The following is a 25,310-nucleotide window of genomic DNA, read 5'->3' on the forward strand; positions in this document are numbered from 1 at the left end:
CCTGGATGACCATTTGGCAAAGGGTGGGGAATCAAGCACCAAAACAGCAGGATTAGATGGGTGCTTCTCTGACTCGTTCCCCACAGCAGAGGGTCTTTTATAAACACAGCTGGCCACGGCACTCTCCTGAAAGCCATCTGATAGTTCACCAATGCCAATACGCCAAGAGGAAAACTCAAACAACAAGGCCCTGCCGATCTGACTGGTCTACCTCCTTCTCTCCTATCACTCCAATGGTCTCCTCCCCTCTCTCCACACCCCCCAAACCAGCACCCTTCCCTGGGGTCCAGCCAGACTGGCCTACTTATGAACATACTGAGCTCCTTTTCCACCACAGGGCCTTCCGTGATGCTCTCCCCTCCCTCTGAAATGCCCTTCGCTGGCTCTTGACATGGCTAGGCCCTTCCCACGCTTCAGGCCTTGACAGAATGTCACTCTCCTCCCAAGAAGTCTTCCCTGAGCATGCTGTCCAAATCTAAACATATTCCTGCCCAGTGTTCTCTCCCTTCAAAACCTGCTTGCTTCCCTCATAACACTAATTATAAAGTGTGATTGTTTGTATATTGGTTTGTTTTGTTTTGTTTTTCTGTATGTCCACTAGATAGCAAGCTCTAGAGGATAAGAACCACATTGTATTTCTAGTGCATAGAACAGCACCTACTGAATAGGTAGCACTCAATAAATACTTTTGATTAGTTATCAACATGGGACACAGAACATGGCCAACCTAGGGTGGCATATTAAAATCTATGGTAGGTCTCTTTCAAACTGAACTCCTCCCATAACAGAAGTCACTACTGGAGGAAACCACCATCACTAGCTGGCAGGCTGTCACTTCCCTAAGGAAAGACGCTGCAACAAAAGGTTAAGAACCACTAGATCAGACAGTCTTCAAATTTCTATCCAACCCAAAAATTTTATGATACTCTGTGAATATACACAGCAATTCTTTAAAAACCAAACTAATTTATTCATGCTATTAAAGCTAAATCTCAGAGAACTGAAAAGTTATCCTTGCCCCTTCTCTGCCTTACCATTTTTTTCAACTCTATCCTCCTTTTAAACCACGATGAAATGGGACCTAAAATACCAGAGAAGGGCTCAGGATGAGTCTGTCTGAGTAACAACTTTTCTGAAAGTAGTGGTAAAAATTAAATGCCGGGCCTTCCTTGAGCTGAGTGTAACAAGTGACCCCAGCCCAGTGCCTCCACTCTGTGGGGCACGGCTCACAGGCCCAACAAGCGTGAAGAGAGAAGCTGCAAAGTATCACATGGCAGGGCCAAGCCCTAGAATGAGGACTAAGAGACCTACCCCTCGTGCCCACAGGACAGATGAGCCTCCGGTGAATAACCAGGCTAAGTGTATTTTAAGACAGAGTAAATTGCTTAAGAAGGAGACACACTTTAAAAGTCGTGTGTTCACAGCAGGAAAGCTGGTGAGTAGATAGACTGACCCTATAGTAAAGTAATCGAGGAAGTGACTTCTGTGGGGGGAGACAGGAGAGTAAAAAGAGAGTCAGAAGGAGAGACTTTAAATTACCTCCAGGAAAGCCCTCTGGCAAAAGAACCAAGACTCTGGGTTAAGGAGGGGCAGGGAAGGAAGAGAAGAAACCCAAACTACATCTCAGTCAATAAAGGGCAATACTGGTTACAGCCCTAAACCCAGAAAAGCCTGGGCACAGAATGGAAGGGTGGCTCAGTGCTGGCTTTTCAGTCACCAGCATGAATACTCACACACAGAGCATCACCTCCACAGTGTCATCTTCACGTACAGTCATGTGATGTTTACTGGCTGAATAACCTCATGGATAACCAAAATGACCCAGAATGCTATCGGCTTAAGCAGGCCACTCCTTCTACCTGAGGATGTGATAATCTGGAAGTAAATTCTCAAGCTTGTCAGAGGAACACTTTGAAAAGGCTCTCAAATCTTTAGTACCCCATGCCAGTGTGGGGTACCGTTAGCATGAATTAACGAAGATTATCTTCCTTCTATAAGTAGCTTCAATCTTCGGTATGACCAAAGATATAAGAAGAGCAACATGGTGGGTCAATCTAAATTTCCCTACTTCACTCTTCCCTTGCCTCTTTCCGGTGAACATGTCAGGGGATAACAGTAGTGCCAGAAGATGGGCAAGCAAGAAAAAAATAATGAGCATTATACAATTTACGAACCAGATCAAGGCATGAAAAGCACTGAAGTCAAAGGCACTGAATTTTCTGTACAATTTGGAGACTGAAGGAATACCCATTCCACAGACCAACATTAATAGTTTAAAATGTCTCATTCCATTCTTCCTCAGTGAGGCCTTTTCTCTCTAGTCAACACATAGCTATGGTTACCCAACTGGTCAAATTTCTTCTCAGCCACATACACATTCGCCTGGTCCTACAGAAACGATGGGTCATCCCACAGGCCTCTTCCCCACCCCCACGCTATAGAGAAGCACGCTTACGGGCACACTTCACTAGCTTGCCCTCACCTATTGCTTGGAAGTGAATCAGAGACTGCTGGGCTGCCGTGTTGAGAGGGTCCAGCCCGGGTATTCACCTACAAGGAAAGAAAGAATCTCGATCAGTCTTGTATTCTGAGGACACAGTTCCAATTAACCTATAATTTGCCACAAATTTCTCATTTCACTATGAAGGTTAATTAGCTTGTTGCTAGATAGACCCACGGTTGGCGTCTATTCAGTATATAGGTTACAGAACTGTACAACCCGTATATTACATAATACACTTTTCCTGTCATTATTCAAATACTTAAACAGCATTGAAAAAAGGAGAGCTAAATGGGAAAATTTCAATTCACTGTCCAGAACTGAATTCAGTTCACTGTTTTGTTTTGTTTCGTATACAAAACAATATGTCCAAAAAAGAACATTAAGAATAAACAGAGGTTAATGGTGAACCTCAAGTTTTCATATCCTTCCAGCTCTAAAGCCAAACAGAACACTAGAATGTTCCTTATTCACCGAAAAACGAGGTCCAAATAATTAATTATAAAATGCTTGAATCTAAATACAATAGCTTTTCTTTCAAATGTAAAGCTATAAGCAGAAATCCAGAATTCAAAAGACACAGAACAATGAAAAGTAGATAAGTAGATATGTTTCTGGCATAAATATGTCAAAAGAAGAGGAGAGTATTCTGTGTGCAATATGCTTATGTGCTTAATCACTGAAATGTAGTCTATATTTTCATCCAAATATATTGTTGCGGACACCAGTACCTAAAATCTTCCTGAAGAAACAGACCAACAAAAAATTCCAAATAATAAAAAAATATGGTACCAAAACCCTTCTATCCAAATATGTACATATACTGAGCAAATACTACAGATGAATCCCCCTCCACATCCTGTTTAAAAAAAAAAAAAAAAAAGAATCGCTTGTCAGAGCTTGAGAAAGTGCAGTTTTATTTGACATTTCAATAAGTGGAACACAGCATTACAAATCCATCTAACTTTACTGAAACAATTATTGAAATTCGTACCTTCAGGCCATGTATGTTCCGTTCCCCAGGAGGCTTGCAGGCTGAAACAGTAATTGACTAAATTGTAGAACACATCAGGGCCATTTACAAATTTGCTCAAAATGAATCGTTTAAAAAGAAATGAGGGTGACACCAAAATTAGCAGAGAGAAATGATTGAAAAGTGGCTCCCAAGACCCAAAGTGGGAATTATGAACCAGGGTTTTTAACTTGCAGGAGTGAGCATTTATAAATGCAAAGAGCTTTCTGACACTACCTCATATAAATTCCAATTTCTGCTTAAAACATATAAAAATCAAGTTAACAGAGCTAAAATGATTAGATTCCTTTCATAATTCAAATTTCTGCAATCTTTCCTCAACTCTATTACATTGTATATCTGCTATCACTTAAACTACTTTGAAAATATCTAGGTTTTTGGGGGAGGGCGGGTAGTAGGAAAAGAGTATTTTAATGCCAGAAAGATGGTTAGAGATTCTAAACTGGAATATTCAAGTTTGAATACCAGTTTGCACAGCAATAAGTAGTCAAATTTATTAAAATACAGAGATATCACTAATTTTACTATATTTTTTGCAAATCTTGACATCTTCTAATATTTAAGTCTAAAGATAAAGCAGTGCCAGGAAAAATAATATTAATTTCCTGACACCACCCTGAGTTACAGGGTAGTACTTTTCCAATTCAGCAAATGCTTCTTCATCAAATGTTGAAAATACAAATGTTTCCAGCCCATTTTATAGGCTGCTTCCATCTGAAAACTACAGTGCCCTACAGATCGTATGTTAAGGGGCTATCAATTGTGATTGATTGTTTGGGGAAGGATATATTTGACTTTTTTCTCCTCTCTCAGATGTACGTGTATTCTTCCTCTGTTTCTGACAACAAGAAATAAAACTGTTTAATAATGAGAAGATGTGGGTAATAATTACAAGGCATATCAGTTGCTTTAATTTTATATATTTTGAGTATATTCAAATTTATTGTTATTTCCTAGAAAATACCTCTAAACCTTAATAAAGAACTTTTGTTTTTCCTAAAATACATTAAAATTAGGACTCCAAATCTTCTTTCTGTAAAATGGAAATTAACTTTTTGAACAAAACCAAAGTCACATACATTTGATGCCTGGTCCTTGAGGGGCCATTACTTCCTAAGACAACACTTCAGAGTATTTCCACTTAAGTACCCAGTACATTCATAAACTTCATTTAATAAGAAAGTGGCTAACCAAGGAATTAGAGACAGGCATCAACTCTTACCTCTTACCTTAACATCTGCCTCATTACTCAATTGGCTTCTCAAACCTTTATGATTGGAAATCTAAAAAGTATTAAAAAAAACCCAGTAACCTCGTATTTCCTAAAGTTATGGAGCCAGAAGTTACATAAAGCTAGTAAGTTTTCATACTTATTAATACGTAACATGTCTTTTAACTACAGAGAGCAAAGCCATGGGGTGGGAGTTACCATCCAAGGCAAATGTCTTACCTGGAATGAGGAGAACATCTGATGTTAGAACAAAATCATTTTCTCCTACCTTTCTCACTTGGTTCAGTCTAGAGATTCTTTTCAGCAGGGGACCTGACCAAAGAAACTAAGGTCTGGGAGCCTCTAACCAACCTATTAACCCAGGCAACCTGCCCAATACATCTATATCCTTGTATAAGTTTACATAATCTCATTTATGTATATAAAATATAGATAAGTAAACAAAAAGCAAGACTACAAAAAACTAAAAAGAGTTATACAGGGGTGCCTGGGTGGTTCAATCAGTTGAGATTCTGACTCTTGATTTCTGCTCAGGTCGTGATCTCAGGGTTGTGAGATCAAGCCCCACATCTGCTCCTCTCCCTCTCCCTCTGCCCCTCCCCCCATTCACACATGCACAAGCACGCTCCCGCTCTCTCTCACTCTCTCCCTCCCTCTAAAATAAATAAATCTTTAAAAATGAATAAATAAAATAAAAATAGTTTTACAATAACATCCAAGAAACCATAGAGATGGGGGGGCTGAGTCTCATATTTTAAAAAATTCAAATCTGGCTTGGAAGAACTTTATTAATAATTTATTGGAGCCTGATAGGTCTGTTCTAGGACTACATGTGACAATCACATCTCACATACCATCTTCTTTTAAGTATCTTCTCCCTATAATATACCTCTACACTCCTACCAACCCCTCCAGACTACCCCCAAGCACACTCCATGAATATTTTCATTTATATGCCCTTCCACTTTAAGCAAATTATAATTTAAACAAAATTCTTATTCAAAGTGTATACTAACCACTTATAGGCTGTTGTGGACTCTGAAGTTACTTAACCTCTCTGAACCTGCATATTCTCATCTATACAATGGAATCAATAGGCAGAAATATCAGGAGAATGAGAAATGATAACAGTTAAAGCAATATTAATGCCCACAGAGCAGATGTCTAAAACCGGTCGTTACTCCCATGAGAGGCAGCACAATGGTATGGACAAGAAGACTGCAAAGGACTGCTCAGAAAATAAAAGAAAAAAGACAAAATTGGAAAAAATTTTTGGATGAAGAAAAGTAAATCTTTTATTGGGGGGAGGGCCACAACCCACAGCATCAGAACTAATTTTCCAGGTCACTTGTATTAGAGTTTGCTACAACAACAGACTTGTAGGGAAACAATGAATGGAAATTTTCAGCTGGTAAAAAAAAAAGTATTCTTTGTGGAGAAACAATTTTGAAACTTGCCCAAACTCTCCCACCATTGAAGATAACAAGAAATGATCTGCATCCCTTGTTATTGGTCTAATGTATAGAAATGGCAACATTTGCTTTTCTTTTTTTCTTTTTCTATTTTGTTTTTAGTCTTCAGATACAACAAAATTGGATTAATTATAATTTTTGTTTCAGACACACTATCAATGGCCCAATTTTATTTACCTACTTAGCTCTTTGATACATTATTAATAATGTACTAAGTACTCCCAATCCCACTGTCCACCTTAATGCTAGAAAGGCATTACTCTTGAACCCAGACCTTCTTGTGGGCTAGCCGAGTCAGCTGCCCTTGGAGACTTGATTAGTGTAAATAAGAATCTACTGGTTAATTGAGCCACTCAACTTCAGAGAGTTACAGGTAATGAAAGTCTAAACCGTTTAATTGAAAAACCCATACCATGATTATTTGTACAGTATCAGTTAACAAAGGTAAGTTTAACTTTTAATGATTTCAATTAAGTTATTTCTAGACAAGTTACAACATTTCCTTATCTGCTCCATCAGTTAGAAAATATGAATTCCAAGTGTGGCAATGTATAGTGAGGGAAAGACTTAACGGTTTATGTTAAATGGTTGAGTTGTTCTTTTTTACTAATCTTCAAATTTTGAGGGAACATTTATATACAGTTGATCAATCGTATCTGATACAATGCTAGTTCTGCCCACCTAAAAGGGAAAAGGAATATTATTTGACTACGTGATTCACCAAAACTTACCCATAAGCTAATATTTTTGGAGACTTGACAATTCCCATTTATGAAGATTTTCCATTATCTGGAAAATGTCATCTCCAAAAACCAAGCACCAAACATTATCAATTCTCTCCTAAAACTGTGCAGTAAATCTTCGCCTCTGTACCAGCTGAAAGCTTTCTCCTCAACAGCAGCTTTGGCTACCATCATGAGTCACAATTTATAAATATCCAAAATTAAAGTCATTCATTTGCCTTGGTTTAGGAACCATGTGGACCCCCAAAGAGTTCTTTAAGCGAATGTAAGTACGTACTTCAAAAACAAAAAACAATCTAGTTAGTTTAATTTACTCCAGTAAATTAGATATTTTATCTGGTATAGCTATAATGTAGCCTGCAATCCCCACAATGATGGAATACTGCTTTTGTTTTTTCAAATTAAGAGCTAAACATCATGTTATGTGCATTTAAACCTTTGGAAAACATAACTGTTGATGAAACAGTTTACTGAAATAATCATTGTTGATTAGAATTTGTTTAACATTACCTCTTGGAAATATCTGCAGAGGCTCTATTAACTGTCCATTTACTTGCTGTTCCATTACTGTGGAATAATACTGCAAAGAGATTATAGAAAGAGATTACTCAGTAATGTATGAATACTGGAACAGACACTTATGGGTTGTTTAATTCATAGTACTTTTGTAAATTGCTGGTATACACATATCAGCCTCGAGAATACTTTTTCCTATTTGTACATAAAAATGACTATAATGATATATTCAGGATTGAAAGTCCAGTATAATGTTATCCTCCACACTGTCATTTATCTTTAAAAGTAAAAATGTTGATTAAGATTTTAGTATTTAATCTCTAGAAATATTTTGAAAATGACATGTATTAAAAATAACACAAAGCTTTTTAGTGGAAATTTCTCAAATTGCCTCTTGTTCTTTTCTCTGGGTTTTGCAAAGCAAAATGAAAACACTTAACATTTAGCTTGGGCCTATGTACCAGGTAATAGATCAAACATTATACATATTTGTGTATGAAATGTACAGATAATGGAAATCTAAATCATAGAGACTGTGGAACAAGCAAACAAGATATGATCCATCCAAAGATGACAGGATTAATATGATAAAAAGACAGGTCAGTTTTAAGCAAACATCTTTTATACTTCACTTTTATAAACACGTTAGTAAGGAGCAAATTTCATTTTAAAACTCTGGGCACAAAAAATGAAGTTCCAAATGAAAAAGCTTTCATGCTCCTTCATAAACACAAATTCATTCACCAGGTTGTATTATGGTCTGATACCCATTTTTCCTTAATTTGCTAAGTGGCGAACATACGTCCACCTAACCTGGAGATGGCTTCTGTGCCCTCACTTCTTTTAACACTTGACAAACAACAAAGTGATGCTCTTGGTGGAAAAATATCAATGATGAAAACCACCAATTTTGTGTTTTGAGGCACTGTCACACGCACAGAGCAGAACTCTCCTTTAGTTCTTGCTATTTCTATATTTAAAACACGTATTATCTAACCGCCACCTTTCTGGAAATTCTTCCTTGATAATCACTATTTGCCGACATTCCAAAAAAGTCTTTTTTTAGAAGATACAGACATACATCTTCCTAATGCCTTTATGCATATTAAAATTATCACAAAATCAAGGGGGGTTTTTTTGTTTGTTTTTAGAAATAAAGGGGAGCTATGTAATTCTACATCGTCTTGGGAATTACAAACTAACAGTCTAAGGCTCTTTGTCCTAAAAACAAATCAAGTGGATTTTTGATAGCTATGGACTGATACGAGTGTACCGCACTCTCCAAGGGCTTCCAAACTGTAAAGGAAACTGATCCTCTCCTTCTATGGACGTAGAAGCCTATATACATACGGCATAAACATGTGTGACACACTCTGGAATACATACTAAGCCGAATGTCTTTCAGGAGACTATATTCCTTAAAACCACAGAAATACACTGCTCGCCATTACTCAAACAGTGATGACAAGTAAATGAAATATCCATCATGTAGGCTGTCAACCTTTTGGGACAGCAATAACTGTTAACAAGTAGTCTGGAAAAATTGTCCGAAAATGACTTGTCCTCAGCACACAAGTATTCGAGGTTTCCATGGAAAATTAAGATGCCAGTGGCTATTTGGAACATTGCTCAGGTATTCTTTTTAATGGGAAATTTGCCGGTTATTGATCCACAGCATGTACCCCCTTGGTTCTGGAAGGCTGCAAGCAACTTTCCAATCAGTGGCTGTCAAAAAAATTACTGCCTTTTTATACTGATACAAGACAACAGCCGTGGTGGTGTTCTCCTCTAGTTAATGCTTTTCTTTAATTAACTGCTATGTACAATAGGTTAGTCATTTCAGTTTCTACTTCACTACAGTCCTAGAAATCAAAACAAATAAAATATCCCTATGTTTTATCTAACAAATTAATTATAGAGTTGTCTGAAACTGGTGCTTGGGGTCAAGTTTGAAAACAAATAACCTCAAATGTAAAGGGTCAGCACAGGAGCAATGCATTTTTTCCTACTATAAAACCTTGCATGCATGAAATTGACCTGTTTTCCAACTTTATTTATTTACCTCACAAAATAAATAAATGTGGTTTCCCTTTCATTTCAGATCTGTGCCAAATCAACTGGCAAACTATATCTGCTTTTATAATCATTGTACAATTTTTTTTAGCCATCTATCAACATCTCTTTATGCTACCATTAACACGGTCACAGTAATGACATTAAGTGTGCCACTTGCCAGTATCTCTAAAGCAAGCAGTTAGCATTTGTCTTTTGCTTTCTACAATTCTTCCAAATCCAAGGGACCTTTTTTTTTTCCTGCTGAAATACTGGGCTTGATCTCTGTTTGTATTACCAGAGAATCTTGTGATCCATATAGCAAAGGGTGGTAATTAATAAACCCATGGCTTGGGCCCACTCTAGGCAAGTGGCTCTGACGAGCAGGCCGTGTGCGGGCCGGCTGGCTGCCAACGAGGCACCAGACCCAGGAGCTCAGGCTGCTGCATATGTAGCGCTCTCTGTGGAGTAGGGATACAGCGTGAGGCCACGCAGCCTTCCTGGCACACAGCAGTCCTGACAGGCCACAGGCCTGTATCACCCAGTGAGACAAGCAAGGAACGTGGGGAGTTAGAGGAAGGACCCCAGTGCGGGGGCCCGAGCACTGGCCATTCCGCAGCACACAAGCTCAATGAGGAACCCCTGGCTGCCCCTCGGGTTACTCCTGTAAAATGAAGATGCTACACAGCCAGAGGAGCACCATGAGACTCACGGGAGGGACAGAAGTGAGCCCCGAAGCTGCAGAGCAAGCTGTTTCTAGATCCCGGTAGTCTCTCAGTGTTTTTAGAAATTCTCTCTTTAAAGAGAGTCTTTCCAATTTTGTCCTAAATAGTGATAAAATAAGCAATAATGACTTCCACTAGCCCAAAACAAACTGGAGAAAACAAACAAAAACCTCAATCTTGTATGCCAAGATACTTAACATGGCTTGGACAGAAAAGTGACCAAGTGACCATGATAAATTAATGGGGCCATAATTTGAAGCTATCCAAATAATTGCCCAAACGCAATCTCAATAATCCTATCCCGGCTTTTATTATCCCTAACATGGAGCCCTGCACACAGTAGGGGTTCAATAAATATTTACTGACTGAAATGGGGCCTAATTCTGATTCTGCTACCTATTACGTAGCCAGTCCACTGAACTTCACCGAGCCCAGTTTCCTCCAAATGAGAGTAAAGCTAGCTAGTCTATTACATAGGGTTGCCGTGAAATCAGCCTGCAGCAACAGTGTTTGTGAAGGCACTTTGTAAACTGTAATGCATTACTGGTGGTTGAAAAATTAAAAAGTGAACCTCCTACCACTAAAACAACAGCACTTTCTGAATAGGAGTCTTCCCATATTTAAAAATACAAAAATCGTTAGGTACAAAAAATACAAAATATCGTGCTCAGACTGAATACATAAGCAGCAGTAATAAAATGTGTTTTCCGCTGGTATTCCTGGCAGAATCTGTTATATGCAGTAATTGCAGCAATAATCAATAAGCTAACTGAGTAAAAGATTAATCAGTTTTGTGATTGCTAATGGAATCTCCAGTACCAGACTCAGATTAGTTTCAGAGTCCCTCTGAGATGTTCTTCAAAATCCTTAAACAATTTTAATAAGGATGTGACAAAGTTTAGCACAGTTATCCAAAAATCTAATTAATTTGAAACAGAGGGCCAGATTCAATGAGGGGATAGCAAGTACAATTCTTGGCTTGTTTTGTTTGCAAGTTTATCAGTGTTCCTATTTGTTATGAACCTAATTCTAATTCTAACAGCACAATTCAATCAATAATTACATTTTTTTCTTCATGGAAATCTGCCATATAAAAAACTTGAGTTCTAAAACAGCACAGTTTAATTTTACAAGGTACCAGTTCTCCATTAAGAGAGAAAAGAGAGACAGAGAGATACACACACACACACACACACAACTACTTACTACCTACTGTGTACTAGGCTCACTACTAGCTATTTGTTTATTCACTTAATTTCTCACAATCCTATCCTATTCTGCAAGTATAATTCACAGATGAAGCAAACAGTTTATCAGTGAACCAAAAAAAAAAAAAAAACAACTTCTTTAATTCTAGTCCATGTACTCAGAACATAACTCTGTAAGAGTCAAAAGGTAAGTTATCTCTTATTTCTCAGACCTCAAAACGTTTAAATAAACCAGGCTACTGGGCAGCCTGCTGAGCTGGTGGGAGCATGGCTTCTTCAGTCAGACCCTGTGTAGGTTAGGCCATGTCACCGATCTTTCACAGACTAGGGACGCATGGCACCGCACTGATAGGTGACCTCCCCCCTCCTTCTTCAGCGCCCCCCTCTGGTTTTCCTCCTCCCTCCCTGACCATTCTACGCAGTTTCCTGTAAGTGGTTGTTTCCTCACCCCTTCTTTAAATGTTGGAGCTCCCCATGGTTTTTCATCAACCTTCTCTTCTTATTTTATACTCTCCTTGAGTTAACTTCAGCCACTTCAAAGGTTTCAATTACCAGAGGAGTCATTGAGACTAATTAGGAGCTGATGAATCACAAATCTTTATTTCCAGCCCAGATTTCTCTCCTAAGATTCGGAACATACCCAACTGGTTGTCCAGAGGCCCCTCAAATTCAACAGGTTTCTACCTCTCTCACCCCTCCCTCATGCCCTAGACCCATCTTCCGCCACCCAGGCTCACTGTTTCAGTGAATGACATCACAATGACCTAGTTTCCCAAGCCAGAGAGCTGGAAGGACGCCAAACCACTCTTCCCTTCTTTCCCACACTCAGCCAATCACCAGTTTTATTAACTCTACATTTTTCCAGCTTCTCAATTCCTTCAAGCTAGGGCCCTCCATGATATAGTCCACCTTCCTTCCCAACCCCATCTCATACCCTCTCCTGCCCCCCTGTCCATACCACTGAATCACAGGGAGCTCCTCCTGAACACACCAGTCATCTTTACACCAGAGCTTTGACATACTGTTCTCTCTGCCCAAAACATCCTTCCCAGTCCCTTTGTCCTACCTTATTCCATCTAGACACTACTCTCTTCAGGAAGCCTTCTCTGTTCCCGAAGCTACATCAGGTACTCCTTCTTATGCTCACAGAGCACCTAACGTTTGAGCATATTATAGCATTTATCACTCTGCCGGTAATTATGAGCTTTCATATCCTCCCACACTGAACACTGGACCATGGGCCCCTTGAAGGAATGAACTATATGTTCATTATACCTGTGCAACCCAGCACAGCACTTGGCCACATAGTTGCTATCCCATAAATATTTAACTGTATGAATCTGGCTGTACAAATAAGTATGCACATCAGTGTGTGAGTGATCTCAGGTCCTAGTTCTACATTTACTAGCTCTGTAACCTTGAGAAAGGCATGCAATTTGTATCTCAGTAATCTCAGCTATGAAAATGGGGAATATAGGGACTCCTGGGAGGCTGTTGGTTAACTGTCGGACTCTTGATCTCAGCTCAGGTCTTGATCTCAGGGTCGTGAGATCAAGCCCTGCATTGGGCTCCACGCTATTTTAAAAAAAAAAAAAACTGGGGAAAATGCCTGCTTTCGTCACCTCATAAAGGTATTAAGAAGATCAAAATCATCAGGGCGCCTGGGTGGCTGCTTTTGTCTCGGGTCATGATCCCAGAGTCCTGGGATCAAGCCCCGCATCAGGCTCCTTGCTCAGCAGGAAGCCTGCTTCTCCCTCTCCCTCTGCCTGCCACACCCCCTGCTTGTGCTCTCTCTCTCACTCTCTCTCTCTGTGTGCCAAATAAATAAATAAAAAATCTTAAAAAAAAAAAAAGATCAAAATCAAAGGAGCTGGTATAAGGGAAACCTTCTATAAAGTACTTGAAAAAAATCTTGAAATAGGGCACAGGGCTATGAATCTCCCACTTCCAAGCAACATTATATAGAAGAGAAGGGTTCATAACAAGAGGGTAATATAGAAACCCCTAAATAAGGTCACTTTTAGACCAAATACAGAGGTAGAATTTAACTGTTTATCAAAACTCAGTTCCCTTCCCATTCCCTCAATTACTACAGTACTACAAACAATAAAATAATTAAAAGGGTATTATAAGGAATATTGTCTATTTTTCTTCTGGAAGTTCATCAAGGGCAGGGGCCCTGTCTTGTGTATTTTATTATCTTGTATGGCAGAGGTATTAAAGTGGAGTCTATATGAGTCTTAGGAGAGCCTTCAAATTCCTGAAATTACATGTGAAATGCTGCATTGTGTGAATTTTCTGGGAAAAGAATAAACAACTTTCCTCACATTTTCAAAAAGACCTGCCACCCTAAAAACCTAAGAAATCACTGCTGTACAGTGCCCAGCACTGGGCCTTACACATAATAGTGCTCCACAAATATTTAAGGGAAGGAGGCAGGTAAGAGCTGATGGAAACATGGTAACTACTCTAATTGCTAGTACCTTCTAACTTTCTCTGGCAAGTCTTACATATCAAATCGCATCAAATCAGGTTTATTTATTCTTCTTCTATACACATAACAGGACAGTTGCCTAAACCTCTCCTTAACATGCCTCCTAACAGACTTAATACAGTGTTTCCAACTTATAAGGAATAAGCATGCTGGTTTTTTCCTACTAATGATAAAATTTTCAAATTCCTGTTCAGTCAATATTGCAAGCATACCCCATTATAAGAAGCCCAGTCAGTAATTACAGCAATAATCAATAACCTAACCAACTATTTGCAGTCCATCGTTAATTTATTAGTTTTCCCAGTGAAGAACCCAACAATCTGAACTCTGTTAAATGGCTCCAAATTCAATTAGAACACTGCTTAGTGTGTCCTCAGTTATGCTTTCTTTCGACTATTTCTTATACTTTACAATGAGAGGCTTTTGCTTCTATGACGCTGACCTCTTACACACGCAACTGCTCCCGTAGTCAAAAACAACATATAAAGCAAATCTATTTTGAATACCAAATTAATATCTGCATTTACTTATCTGGTTTCAGATCCCCCCACTTCTCCAATAACTCACTGCCCCTACCTTGAGGTACTACAGAGTGCACATGCTCTTGCTTGAATGTCTCTAGACCAAGGATCCACATACGGTCATGGATTGATTTGAGAAAGAAAAATCACAGTGAAAAGTCTTCCACTGAAAAGGTCAACAGGGAACCACCCTGGGGCCTGTTTATAGGCTAATGTTATTGGCTAGATGTATTTATTAATGATTTGGAAGTGAAAAAGACAGTAAGTTGGCCGTGCTTAACGATAACACTATTTGGATAGTAAGACCGTAAGGGCGTTAGGGAGCTCCAGATGGTCTTAATACAGGTTTGGGCAGCCAAAGGCAAATGAACTTCAACTTGGCTAAGTGCAAGGTAATGTGTGTTGGTGGAAGGGGTTTAAATTTGTATTCAGCAATGGGTCCAAAGCTTGTAGGATCCTCTCGGCTGAAGCTTTCAGAGTCATCACCATGGTTAGGTTAGCTTGGGGCAGTGTCTACACTGACCTTGCATCTGATTTCTAGGCGGCAGCAATTCTGTTATACTTCTAAAGGAGAAGTAGTCCCCCCTTATCCGTGGTTTTGCTTTCCATGGCTTCAGTTACCCGTGGTTAAAGGCAGTCTGGAAACAAATGATCCTCCTTCTGACACGTCATCAGAAGGTCAACAGTAGCCTAACACAGTCACAATGCCTATGTCACTCACCTCACTTCATCTCACATAGGCATTTTATCAGCTCTCAGCATCACAAGAAGGGTGAGTATAGTACAATAAGGTATTTTGAGAGAGAAAGACCACATTCACATTACTTTTATTGCAGTATATTGTTATAACTGTTCTATCTTATTATTTTGTTAATCACTTGCTGTGCCTAATTTATAAATGAAACTTTACCACAGGTATGTATGTATAGGAAAACACATGGCATATATAGGGCTCGGTACTATCCATGGTTACAGGCATGCACTGTGGGGAATCCTGGAACTTATCCCCCACAGGAAAGGGGGGACTGCTGCAGTAGCTTCAGGGAACCTGCCACTTAAATAAAATAGGACCATCAGGCCATGCAGAGAGCAGGCCAAATGTGACATTCCCTTACGTTCTATTTAGCTATTTCCAATAGTGCTTGATAAAGATCCAACCTACTGCTCAACTTCTATTAAAAAAGGAATAAATAAAAAGGCAATGAGGAAAGAGTAAAGAACATATAAGTAATAGAAAAACATATATTTAGAAAGAAGCACTTGTTTTGAAATTTTCTATTACTTCAATTTATGCCTTCTTGGACATATTTCCTAGGTTGATAATTTACTGAATTTCTCTAACTTTATTGTATTGTAGTATATTTACATTCACCTTTCAGATATATGTAGAAAATACCCCTCTCGTTTCCAGTAAGACTGGCCTAAGAGAACAGAGGCTCACTAAGAGCTGCCAACAAGTGCCCAACAACCTGGTTATGCCCCACAGCAATCCTACTGCTGGAGGTCCAACATTTCCCTGCAGCCCACATCTCCTCTGAAGACAAGCTCCTAGCCATAGTCCCTATGGGGCTAACTGAGGTACCACACATGGCTCGACTGCCTCATGCCAACTGCCTCAACGTAGGACCCCAGAGGACCCAGCCTCCAGGCTACACTGAGCCCTCCATAGAGATGGAGCTCAACTGGAAGCACAGCCACGTTAATGACAAAATACTGGTGGTCCAAAGCACCCCAGAGTGCCCCGGTGTCACCTGCCTGAGGCCTGCTTGTGCTTATCTCCTCCTTTGCTTCCATGAGCCACAAAATAAACCCTCTGTTCTGATGCAAACTTTACTATGCTTCTGCTCCTTACAAGCAAAGATGCCCCAAGATATTTCACAACAAGGGCTAAATATGGGTCTACCACATTTTTGTCACTATTTCACGGGCATCCAAATGTCCAAGGCAACACAGAGAAGGGAATTAAAACAACCTGCCTCTGAAAAAAATGTTTTATTCTTTGACTAGGATGAGAAAACAAAATAAAAACTTTACTTACAGCTTAGAGCATGTGATTATTTGAGTTAAAAAAAAAAAAAAAGAGTGATTTCCCAAACCATTTATTTATTTCCTTCAGCTTACCTCTCCTTGTGCCATTTTTCCACCCTGCCAGAAGAGAATATACTTCATTATCAGCTGTTCAGGTGAACTGCACTGAGCTGATTTTGCCACATACAAAGTAAGTTCATAGGTGAACCTATTTAATATGGAGCACATTTAAAAGCACCATATGGAAAATGAGCTTCCAATCTCTTGCTCTTTGATGAAAACTTCCTAATAGCAAAGGCCCTGGGGCTGTTAAATATTCAACTCCTAAGTAGGCAACAAATTCTGTGGTAAAACTCAGTCTTGTAGATAAGGACAAACACCTTCACAATTTCAAAGGCCCAGGGTTGCTCATTCAGGTAAGCATCTGACTCTTGATTTTGGCTCAGATGATGATCTTAGGATCCTGAGATGTGGCCCTGTGTCACGCTCCATGCTTAGCACAGAGTTTGCTGAGATTCTCTCCTTCTCCATCTCCCTCTGCCCCTCCCCTCACTCACAGGCTCTCTGTCTCTCAAATAAATAAATAAATAAATAAATAAATAAATAAATAAATAAAATATTTAAAGTTTCAAAAACCCACAAAGTATTTTTTACATTCTTATTCACATTCAGGTACACTAACACTCTAGTCAACAGCATTATTTTTTTATATCAGAAAAAAGGAGTATTTGCAAAGCTTCCTCAGCAGGACCTCAATAGATGCCAAAACAAAAACATCATTTCAAACCACCAGAAGTAAAGAGACTGGGAGTCAAAAGATGTAGGACCGTGTCCAGGCCTTTCCATTCATTGGCAACGTGACCTCTGACTGAATCTGCCCTCTGAGGGCCTCAGTTTCCTTATCTATAAAATGAAACTGCTGGACAAGACTTCTAAGGCTTCCTTCCAACTCTACTTGAGTACCTGTATGATTTTAGAGGCAATCTCCAAGTTATGTGTACTAGGATAAAGCTAATCATATTCCAATTTACAAGGTGCTACAGAGGTCAAGGAGTATCTTCCCTCATGGTACCCAACATGTAAAAAGTTACACAATGGTCAAGTATACCAAAGGGAATACTTATCCTCCACTAAAACACAAGGTCTCTGCCATAATGGGAGGCATTACAGTTAAACTCATCCCATACTCTTCTGGCAATGTGTAAAAATGGTATAAAGGCAGAGAATGGGCAAAATGAAGAAAATTATTCTTGTTAATACTGTGTTCCACTCACACAAGCCTCTCAGGATCGAGAGAACCAGGTGTAATAAATCCTGTACTAGACACGGGATTTAGCAGAAACAAATATGAATCCATTTACAAAAGCAAGATGTACTGCTGAGTTTCTTAATGAAAGGTCACCCAAAAGCCGAGGTTAACATTAAAATAACCCCTCCTATAACTCGGTCTCAGTGATAGATAAAGCTTATGATTAATCAATAAACAAGGCCCAGCCCTGTTGTTTGGTGCTGAAAGGAAATGAAGCCAGCACTGCTAGACAATGAACACAAAAAGACAGGAGGAGAAAAACAACACACCATCTTTAATCTTCCAAGAAAATGAGAGGGGGAAACAAGAACATCAACAGAAATGTAAACTATATTAAGGGAATATTTAACAGGGTCCTTTAAATAATTAGCAATGATCAGGTATTTAGTTTTCAGAATATGTAGGTTGGGTGTACTTTTTTTTTTTCTAATAAAGCATTTCAGATTCTAATTAAAAAAATACTTTATGGAGGAATGAAAAAGATACAATAGTGTCAGAGGAAAAGCCATGATCCCAGAAGTGGAATATTCTAACAACATAACTTACAAGAAACTACGCTATAAAAACAGATTGTTGATTAACACAAACTCATAACAAAACGCAGAGAGCGATCACAATGGTGCTGTAATAACACTTGGCTGCTGGATTCTCTCAATACATTAAGTATCTCCTTGGAGACCAAATTACTTTACATTTTCTTAAAAGACAATTTATTATAGCTTTGTTTTCTTCTCGTTATCTCTTAAAAATATATCTAATGAAGAAAAGAATACAATTTCTAAATAACTTACATAAAACAGTACTAATGTGTGACAACAGACTTTGGTTTAATATGTTGGTTATTATCTAACAGCACACGACAACTTACTGTCATGACAAATCCCTACTACGACGCGATATCCACGTGTCACATGTATCAAAAGCCACTGTATGCCATTATTATTATTATGGCACACATAAAATTAACAGCCTAAGGCTGCTAGCAATTTAAATAATTGATAAGTTTTCAATTAAAAAGGCAACATTTTCAGGTCTAATACGAAAATCTATTTAAATTACTGATAAAAACTTATGTTTCTGTTGGCCCAAAGCCAGAAAATACTTGCGTTCAAGGGGGAAAACAGTAATTCTGCAAGTTGCAACTCAGACGTTGCATATTTTCTTCTTAATTTTATGCAGAGATCCAGGCTGTTTATTCATTTAACCTTTGTAATCAATGGAAAAGAATGATTAAGGGATTTCCAGTAAAAGTGTCTCTAGTTTTGCTTTCCCCATATGGATTCTAAAGAAATAATAAGGGGACTGCAAATTTATTAAATTTGACATGAGAAACTAAGCTATTTTTTACAGTAAATACAGGGTTACCTGTCAGTATCTCGGTATCTCAGTATCTTCCCCACCCCACCACCCAGATCCTGGATTCAAAAAGTTTTCAGTCAAAATGAACCTAAAAAATAAAGACCATGCAGCTTTTTCATAATAGATCAGCAACTAAAGGCGATCAACCACAATCTATGTGAGATTAGGTCCAAATGGTTCTCCTTATGGCAAAACTGGAACCCTGAGGAATTTTAATCATAAGCACCAAGACAGATCAGGGGCGCCTGGGTGGCTCAGTGGGGAACATGCTTCTTCTCCTCCCTCTGCCCCTCCCCCCAACCCCGCTCATGCTCTCAAATAAATAAAGTTTTTTAAAAAGAGCCAAGACAGATCAAAATGACAGCCAACCAATTTTATGTGTGCTTTTTGAGGAGGAGATTCCCCTACTCTTTACTTTTTAAATGTTTATTCAGAGCCTGACTCTACATAAACAACGGGTATATGATGGTAGGGCTATCTCAACAGGTAAGAGGAAAAAGAAATCCATTTAGGCTTTAAATGACTTAAAGCTTGTTATCTCTCGCCGAGATATTTTCATTTAAAAAGATTTTGCTCAAACATTCAGAATCAGAAGAGTGGAACTAAGTTAAAATTCTTGGGGATTTCAGGTTCCCATCTATAAATATTTAAGTGAATTAATGAGAAAGCCTGGACCTGATCAGACCACAATGTATAGACCACTGCCAATTCATAAAAAAAGGCTTCACCATCCACTGCAAATTGATAAAAGTAAAGAATATCAATTCACTATGCGGTACACCTGAAACTAACATAATATGTCGACTGTACTTCAATTTTTTAAAATGAGGTAGGAAAAGAATGTAGTGAGTTTTACATAAAACTAACTTTACTCACTTTATTTTTTTTAATTTTTAAGTAGTTTCTACCCCCAACGTGGGGCTCAAACCCACAACCCTGAGATCAAGAGTCGCACACTCCACTGACCGAGAGCCAGCTAGGTACTCCTAAATCTACTCACTCTAATGGTCACCTTTCCTTTTGAGATTATGTACTGCCCATCATTTTTAATCTTTAAATGACTCTCACTGTTTTTCTTTGTTAGTAAAATAATAGTGAACAGTAGGTAATTTTTATTATTTACTTATTTTATTAACGTGTTTATTTGGCAAAATAAAATGTCACAATGCCTATGTCCTCCAATCTAAAAGTGAAAATTGATTAATGCGTGAAAGCCACATATTTGGGGATCAATGAGCTAGATGATCTCTTTTCAGACTAAAAAGTGGTCCTATTGAAATCTCAGAAACTTGTCAGTTTAAAGACAATTACATAACTCTTAATGTATTTTCCTACAACACAAAAATGAACACTGCATTTGAGAAAAGAAACATAAATCATAGGGAATATATACTACAGATATCTCAACTGAGGTATTACATACACACAAATCACCCAGAATGTACTGATGGTGATGACACAGACAACTCCCCAGACACTCCTTAATGTGCAAGGAGGTAGATGGGAGAGAAACAGCAAAAACAGCTTGGATAGCACTGGCTATCACACCAGGAGTGGCTGAACTTAACTCCATGCTCACATTCACACTAGCCCCAAGACCTTGGGCGTATCTCTTAGCCATGGCTTCCTCATCTAAAACATCGGGATGATAAAATCTACCTCACCGAGTCATTATTAAAACCACAGAAAATTAGATACCTTTCGCATCTAGTATATATATATATATAGTAGTCACTTAGAAACGCGAATGATTATTATCACTATGATGACACGCATTAACATTTCTCAAAAAGCATAATTTGTCAGAACTTCCCAAAAGCACGTTTTTGAAAGCACAACTTTGTGTGTGGCTATGTCAGAGACATAATAAAAGTACAGTGATGTCTAAGTAATGTACTCTCTGCAGTGGATGTATGTTGAAAAACTAGAATCCATCTGTGTGTGTGTGTGCTTCCTAAAAATAAGCATCTCACACTCCCAGGAGAGTTAGGCAATCTATCAATACTAGTGCTAGACCTTTCAGCAGACAATCCTCCTCTGCCTTTCAAGGTACTGATGAGCCCTGCTCTAAATTCTCAGTGCACAAAGACTCTCAAATAAGTTAATGGGAAGTCAATGGGAAATTGACTTTTCCTACTCTCTGCTGGTCTGAATGCAACGCTCTGTTAATCATGCCATCCTTCTTGTTCTCTTTCCTCCTACCCTAAATTAAAACTATTGGCGGAAACCCTTACAGATATTTCAGTTTTCATTACAATGAAACAATATCCTGGTTGAAGCTGAGGTCCATCAGAAACCTACGGATGTTGTGTTGGCTATGAATGGCGATGGGGACCAGCAGGGGCCCTGAGTCCATCATTTCCACCATCATACCACTTTGCATTTGTATAGAACTTTTAACTTCTCAAAGGGCTTTCACATCTATTATCCCATTTGATCACTACAATGATCCTATGCAGTAGAAAGGACAAGTGGTATTATCCACAATGGACAGATGAGGCAGCCATAGCACAGAAAGGTTAAGTGATCTGCCTAAGGCCAGCGACCAGAGGAGAGCTGAGTCAGAGACCTGAGTCCAGGGCTCTCTCTCTACCCAGCCCCTAGAAAAGGTTTTGTAAACAGATTACAAACTCGGATAGAAGAAAATAAAATGAATAAGAAGAAATAAAACTCAATGAGAGGACAGCACAAATCAGGGCTCAGGGAAGTTACACCTCTTCATCATAGTTGGATTTGTCAGGCTAAGTATTAAAGTTTTAGATATGTACCCTTTTGTCTTATCTTGCTTATCTACTTTAGTCCCAGATAAACGGCTAAGGCAAATTTCCACTGAAATTTGAAACACAAAAGAAAAGTCATTTCAGGATATAGTCAAATCACTCTGAAACAGTAAGTAACCCTGCAGTTCATTTCAGGGTGGAAAAAAAGGGGGTGGTTAGTGCATAAAATAACCGAGAGTACATTTTAAAATCGCGTATCCATACTAAGCCTGCAGCTACATTATAACTACAGTCTGTTTGGAAGGGTGAAAGAGATCTCCAGTTGAAAGTAGATTTTGAAAAATTTTTTAGAGCCCAGGGGTTCATTTTTAATGAGCCGTTACTTTAAGTACTGCATAAAAAATACAGGAAATTGATAGTCCATTTAGTCTGCACCATACCTAATGCAAAAGTCATTAAGACGCATTATTCTTAATGTTCATGATATGATCAGTAAGTGTCTTTTGAAAAGAACGCCCTTAACTTTAACGTAAGGAAATCCTTGAAACCCTTATGCATCCTACAGAAGAATGTTATGGTAGCTGTGATTTATTTTTATATCTTCAGCATGCCGAGAAACAGTGCCCACGATTACATTAACACATTACAATAGTCCTCATTTGTGATAGACTTACATAGGACAGCATGGCCTTCATTTCTTCATCGCTCCTCACTGTAATTCGGTCACCATCTTCATCTTCATCTGTTTCAAAGGCAACATAGTGCGAGTGGTGAGATTTGCAGTTTTTAAATGCACAAAAATCATGTCAGCTGGGAACATAACACAACTTCTTTTCACAACTTGAGAGCCAAATCTTCAACACCATATTTTTGAGGATGTCGAGGTTATTGGTTTGTTGTTTTGTTGGGATTTTTGTTGTTCAGAATATGAACAGTCCCGATAAAGAGCCAAAAATTTCAGGGACAGCTGAAAATTAAAATACTGCTTATGTCGAGCCTGACATGTATCTAGGTTAATGTGTCACTGGAGTGTGAAGAAACAGATTTGGTGTGAAGAACGTTAAACACTGAAGGAGGCCAGTCTTGTTCTACCATCAGTACTTTCCTTCTTTCCCACGCAGCACCCTATCCTTTATTTGTCTAGTCTTCCTCTCTCCCAGACAAGCTATCGTGTCACAGTGGCATGATCAAAATGGCCCACATGTATTGAACATGACTACACACAAAGTACCATGATTCCATGCTTCATATACCATACCTCCTTAAGAACCACGCAACGATCCTATGATGTGGACAGTGTGACTTGATTATTACTATTCCCTTTTCACTGAAGAACAGGGAGCCTATATAAGGTTAACTTACAAAGCAACTCTAACACAGTTATCCCCATAACCCATTCTTATCTGGTAGCTCGCTTGCTCTTTCTGAACAGTTTCATTTCTATTGGGTAGTCTGACTATAATAAGCTTCATATGGCTATTCATGTGATTTTGGAAAAAATCTGATAGTCTTAAAACTGGAGGATAATTAGACTTTACAAAATACACAACCAGAATGTATACATTTGAATAAGTGTATCATCAAAGCGGCCACATCCAGAAACTTATTTCCATGATGCTTCTCCTGTTCAAAATAGTTTTGAAATACCTCTTTGAAAACTGCTTTAAGATCCCAAAGATAGCATGAAAACATCAGATCTCATTTTTTTGAAAGATTTTTTTTTTTTGAAGTAAACTCTATACCCAAAGTGGGACTCGAACTCACAATGCTGAGATCAAGAGTCACATGTTTTACCAATGGAGCCAGCCAGATGCTCCTATCAGATCTCATTTTTAACCCCAAATGGAACTGCCTGCCTGGTCACTCACCTACGCTATCTGCAGGCAGGACTCAGAATGACTTTTGTTTATTTCTAAATATTTAGTTAGTTATTTCATCCCTCTAAAAATAAAGATCTGTCAACAAAACAGCCTATGTGATAGATTCTAAATATATGGCTGAAAGAAAAATGCCAAAAACATTTTGAGCAATATAGGGTTGTTGGAAGAAGTACACAGCCTCCCAGGGGACAACTTGGAAGGGGCAGGCTCTCTCTCAATTTGGATGCCTCAGCTCTGATGCACTTGTTAAACAATCAGTGTTGTTATTTATTTATTTATTTATTTGAGGGGGTCATTCTTGAGTATCTAATTGCTCATTTGATCAGATGCGGAGAACCTGATTCCAGGCCTGGAGAAACAGACAAATCTCAGGTCATGAAGAGAATAAGCTTACACGACATGCTCTGGGGACTCTTACTGAAAATACAGGGGGAGTTCAGCTCATGGATCTTCGCCCACCACACCCCAGCGGCCCTCCCTCCCATCCAGCTGCAGTTCTGAAGATGTCCCCCTGCTCAGTGGCCAGGCCATGGAAACCCTAGGAGGGAGCTTGTATTCTCTCCTAATTAGCCCATTTCAGAGCAAAATGCTACTTTCTCTCCCAGCAGCCAATAGCAATCTATCTGACAGCATGATAGAAACCAGCAGTTGAGCCAGCCCTGCTCAGTGACCAAGCCAACTGCTCTCACTGGGGTTTCTCTCCAAAGCATTTGTTCCTGGATCCTGGATCATGTCACTCCCAAAGAGTTCCCGAACTCAATGCAAATCAGTATCATCAAGTCACACTATTTAAATATCTATATAAATAAGAGCTGTCCAGAGTCACTACTGTACTATTCTACTAAGAGCTCCCTGTTCTCAGTATAAAAGGCACATAGTAGTCACTTTCAGTAACACGAAGACAGCAGAGGCCTAAGAATATTACATATATAAGGGACTATATAGGAATCTAGCTCTTTCTTTCTTTCTAGGTGTAGACACTATAAAGTCAAATTGGAGAAGAAAAAGAAATGCCATTCTAGTTTTGGAAACAAAAGGGAGTGTCTACGTAAGTTCTGGAAACCAGTATTTTCAAGGGTAAGTAAAAAACTTTTCTTACAAATGCAGGAAACAGGGAAAAAACAGATACAGTATAAAGAGATATAATGTTACATACTAGCACACATGAAAACACTTTACATTTTTATTTTAAAAGCAAGTCAAATTCTCTGTTTAGATGTGGGCTACAATGATTTGTTCTTCATAAAGTCATGAACTTGGTAAAATTTCCAGCCTGAATAAAGTAGCTTTTTGTAACTCTCACTTCTACACCAGAACTAGCTACAGAGACAGTGGCTACAAAGGAATTGTTTATGTTCAAATTTCAAAATACACAAGACCCCAATAAGATATCATTCTCATGGGATGAGGAAGTGTTTGGAGTTTAATAAAACAGGTGAAAACCCTTCTTAGAATTTGTGAAGAGAGGGCACAGATTCCAGAAAAATCATTTAAATCGCCGTCTCTCTCAATCAGGAAC

The 25,310-nt window shown here is 38.7% G+C and overlaps 1 protein-coding gene across 16 annotated transcripts in view; it reads right to left on the reverse strand.

Annotated features, from left to right (window-relative positions):
* The window catches only part of MAP2K5 (mitogen-activated protein kinase kinase 5), a 245,996-nt gene that overhangs the window by 201,416 nt on the left and 19,270 nt on the right, over window positions 1-25,310 (reverse strand). For all 16 annotated transcript variants that reach the window (XM_064570255.1, XM_064570254.1, XM_064570250.1 and 13 more), the window contains exons 3-6: window positions 22,586-22,653; window positions 7,490-7,559; window positions 3,495-3,535; window positions 2,483-2,550 (exon numbers count right to left, since the gene is read on the reverse strand). In XM_064570255.1, coding sequence (XP_064426325.1) covers window positions 2,483-2,550; window positions 3,495-3,535; window positions 7,490-7,559; window positions 22,586-22,653 — 247 coding nt within the window. The remainder of the gene's footprint in view (window positions 1-2,482; window positions 2,551-3,494; window positions 3,536-7,489; window positions 7,560-22,585; window positions 22,654-25,310) is intronic.

This window comes from Mirounga angustirostris, unplaced genomic scaffold (assembly GCF_029215605.1).
Source record: "Mirounga angustirostris isolate CCGP_5_RB_7025 unplaced genomic scaffold, mMirAng1.0.hap1 SCAF_9, whole genome shotgun sequence".
Taxonomy (NCBI): Eukaryota; Metazoa; Chordata; class Mammalia; order Carnivora; family Phocidae; genus Mirounga; species Mirounga angustirostris.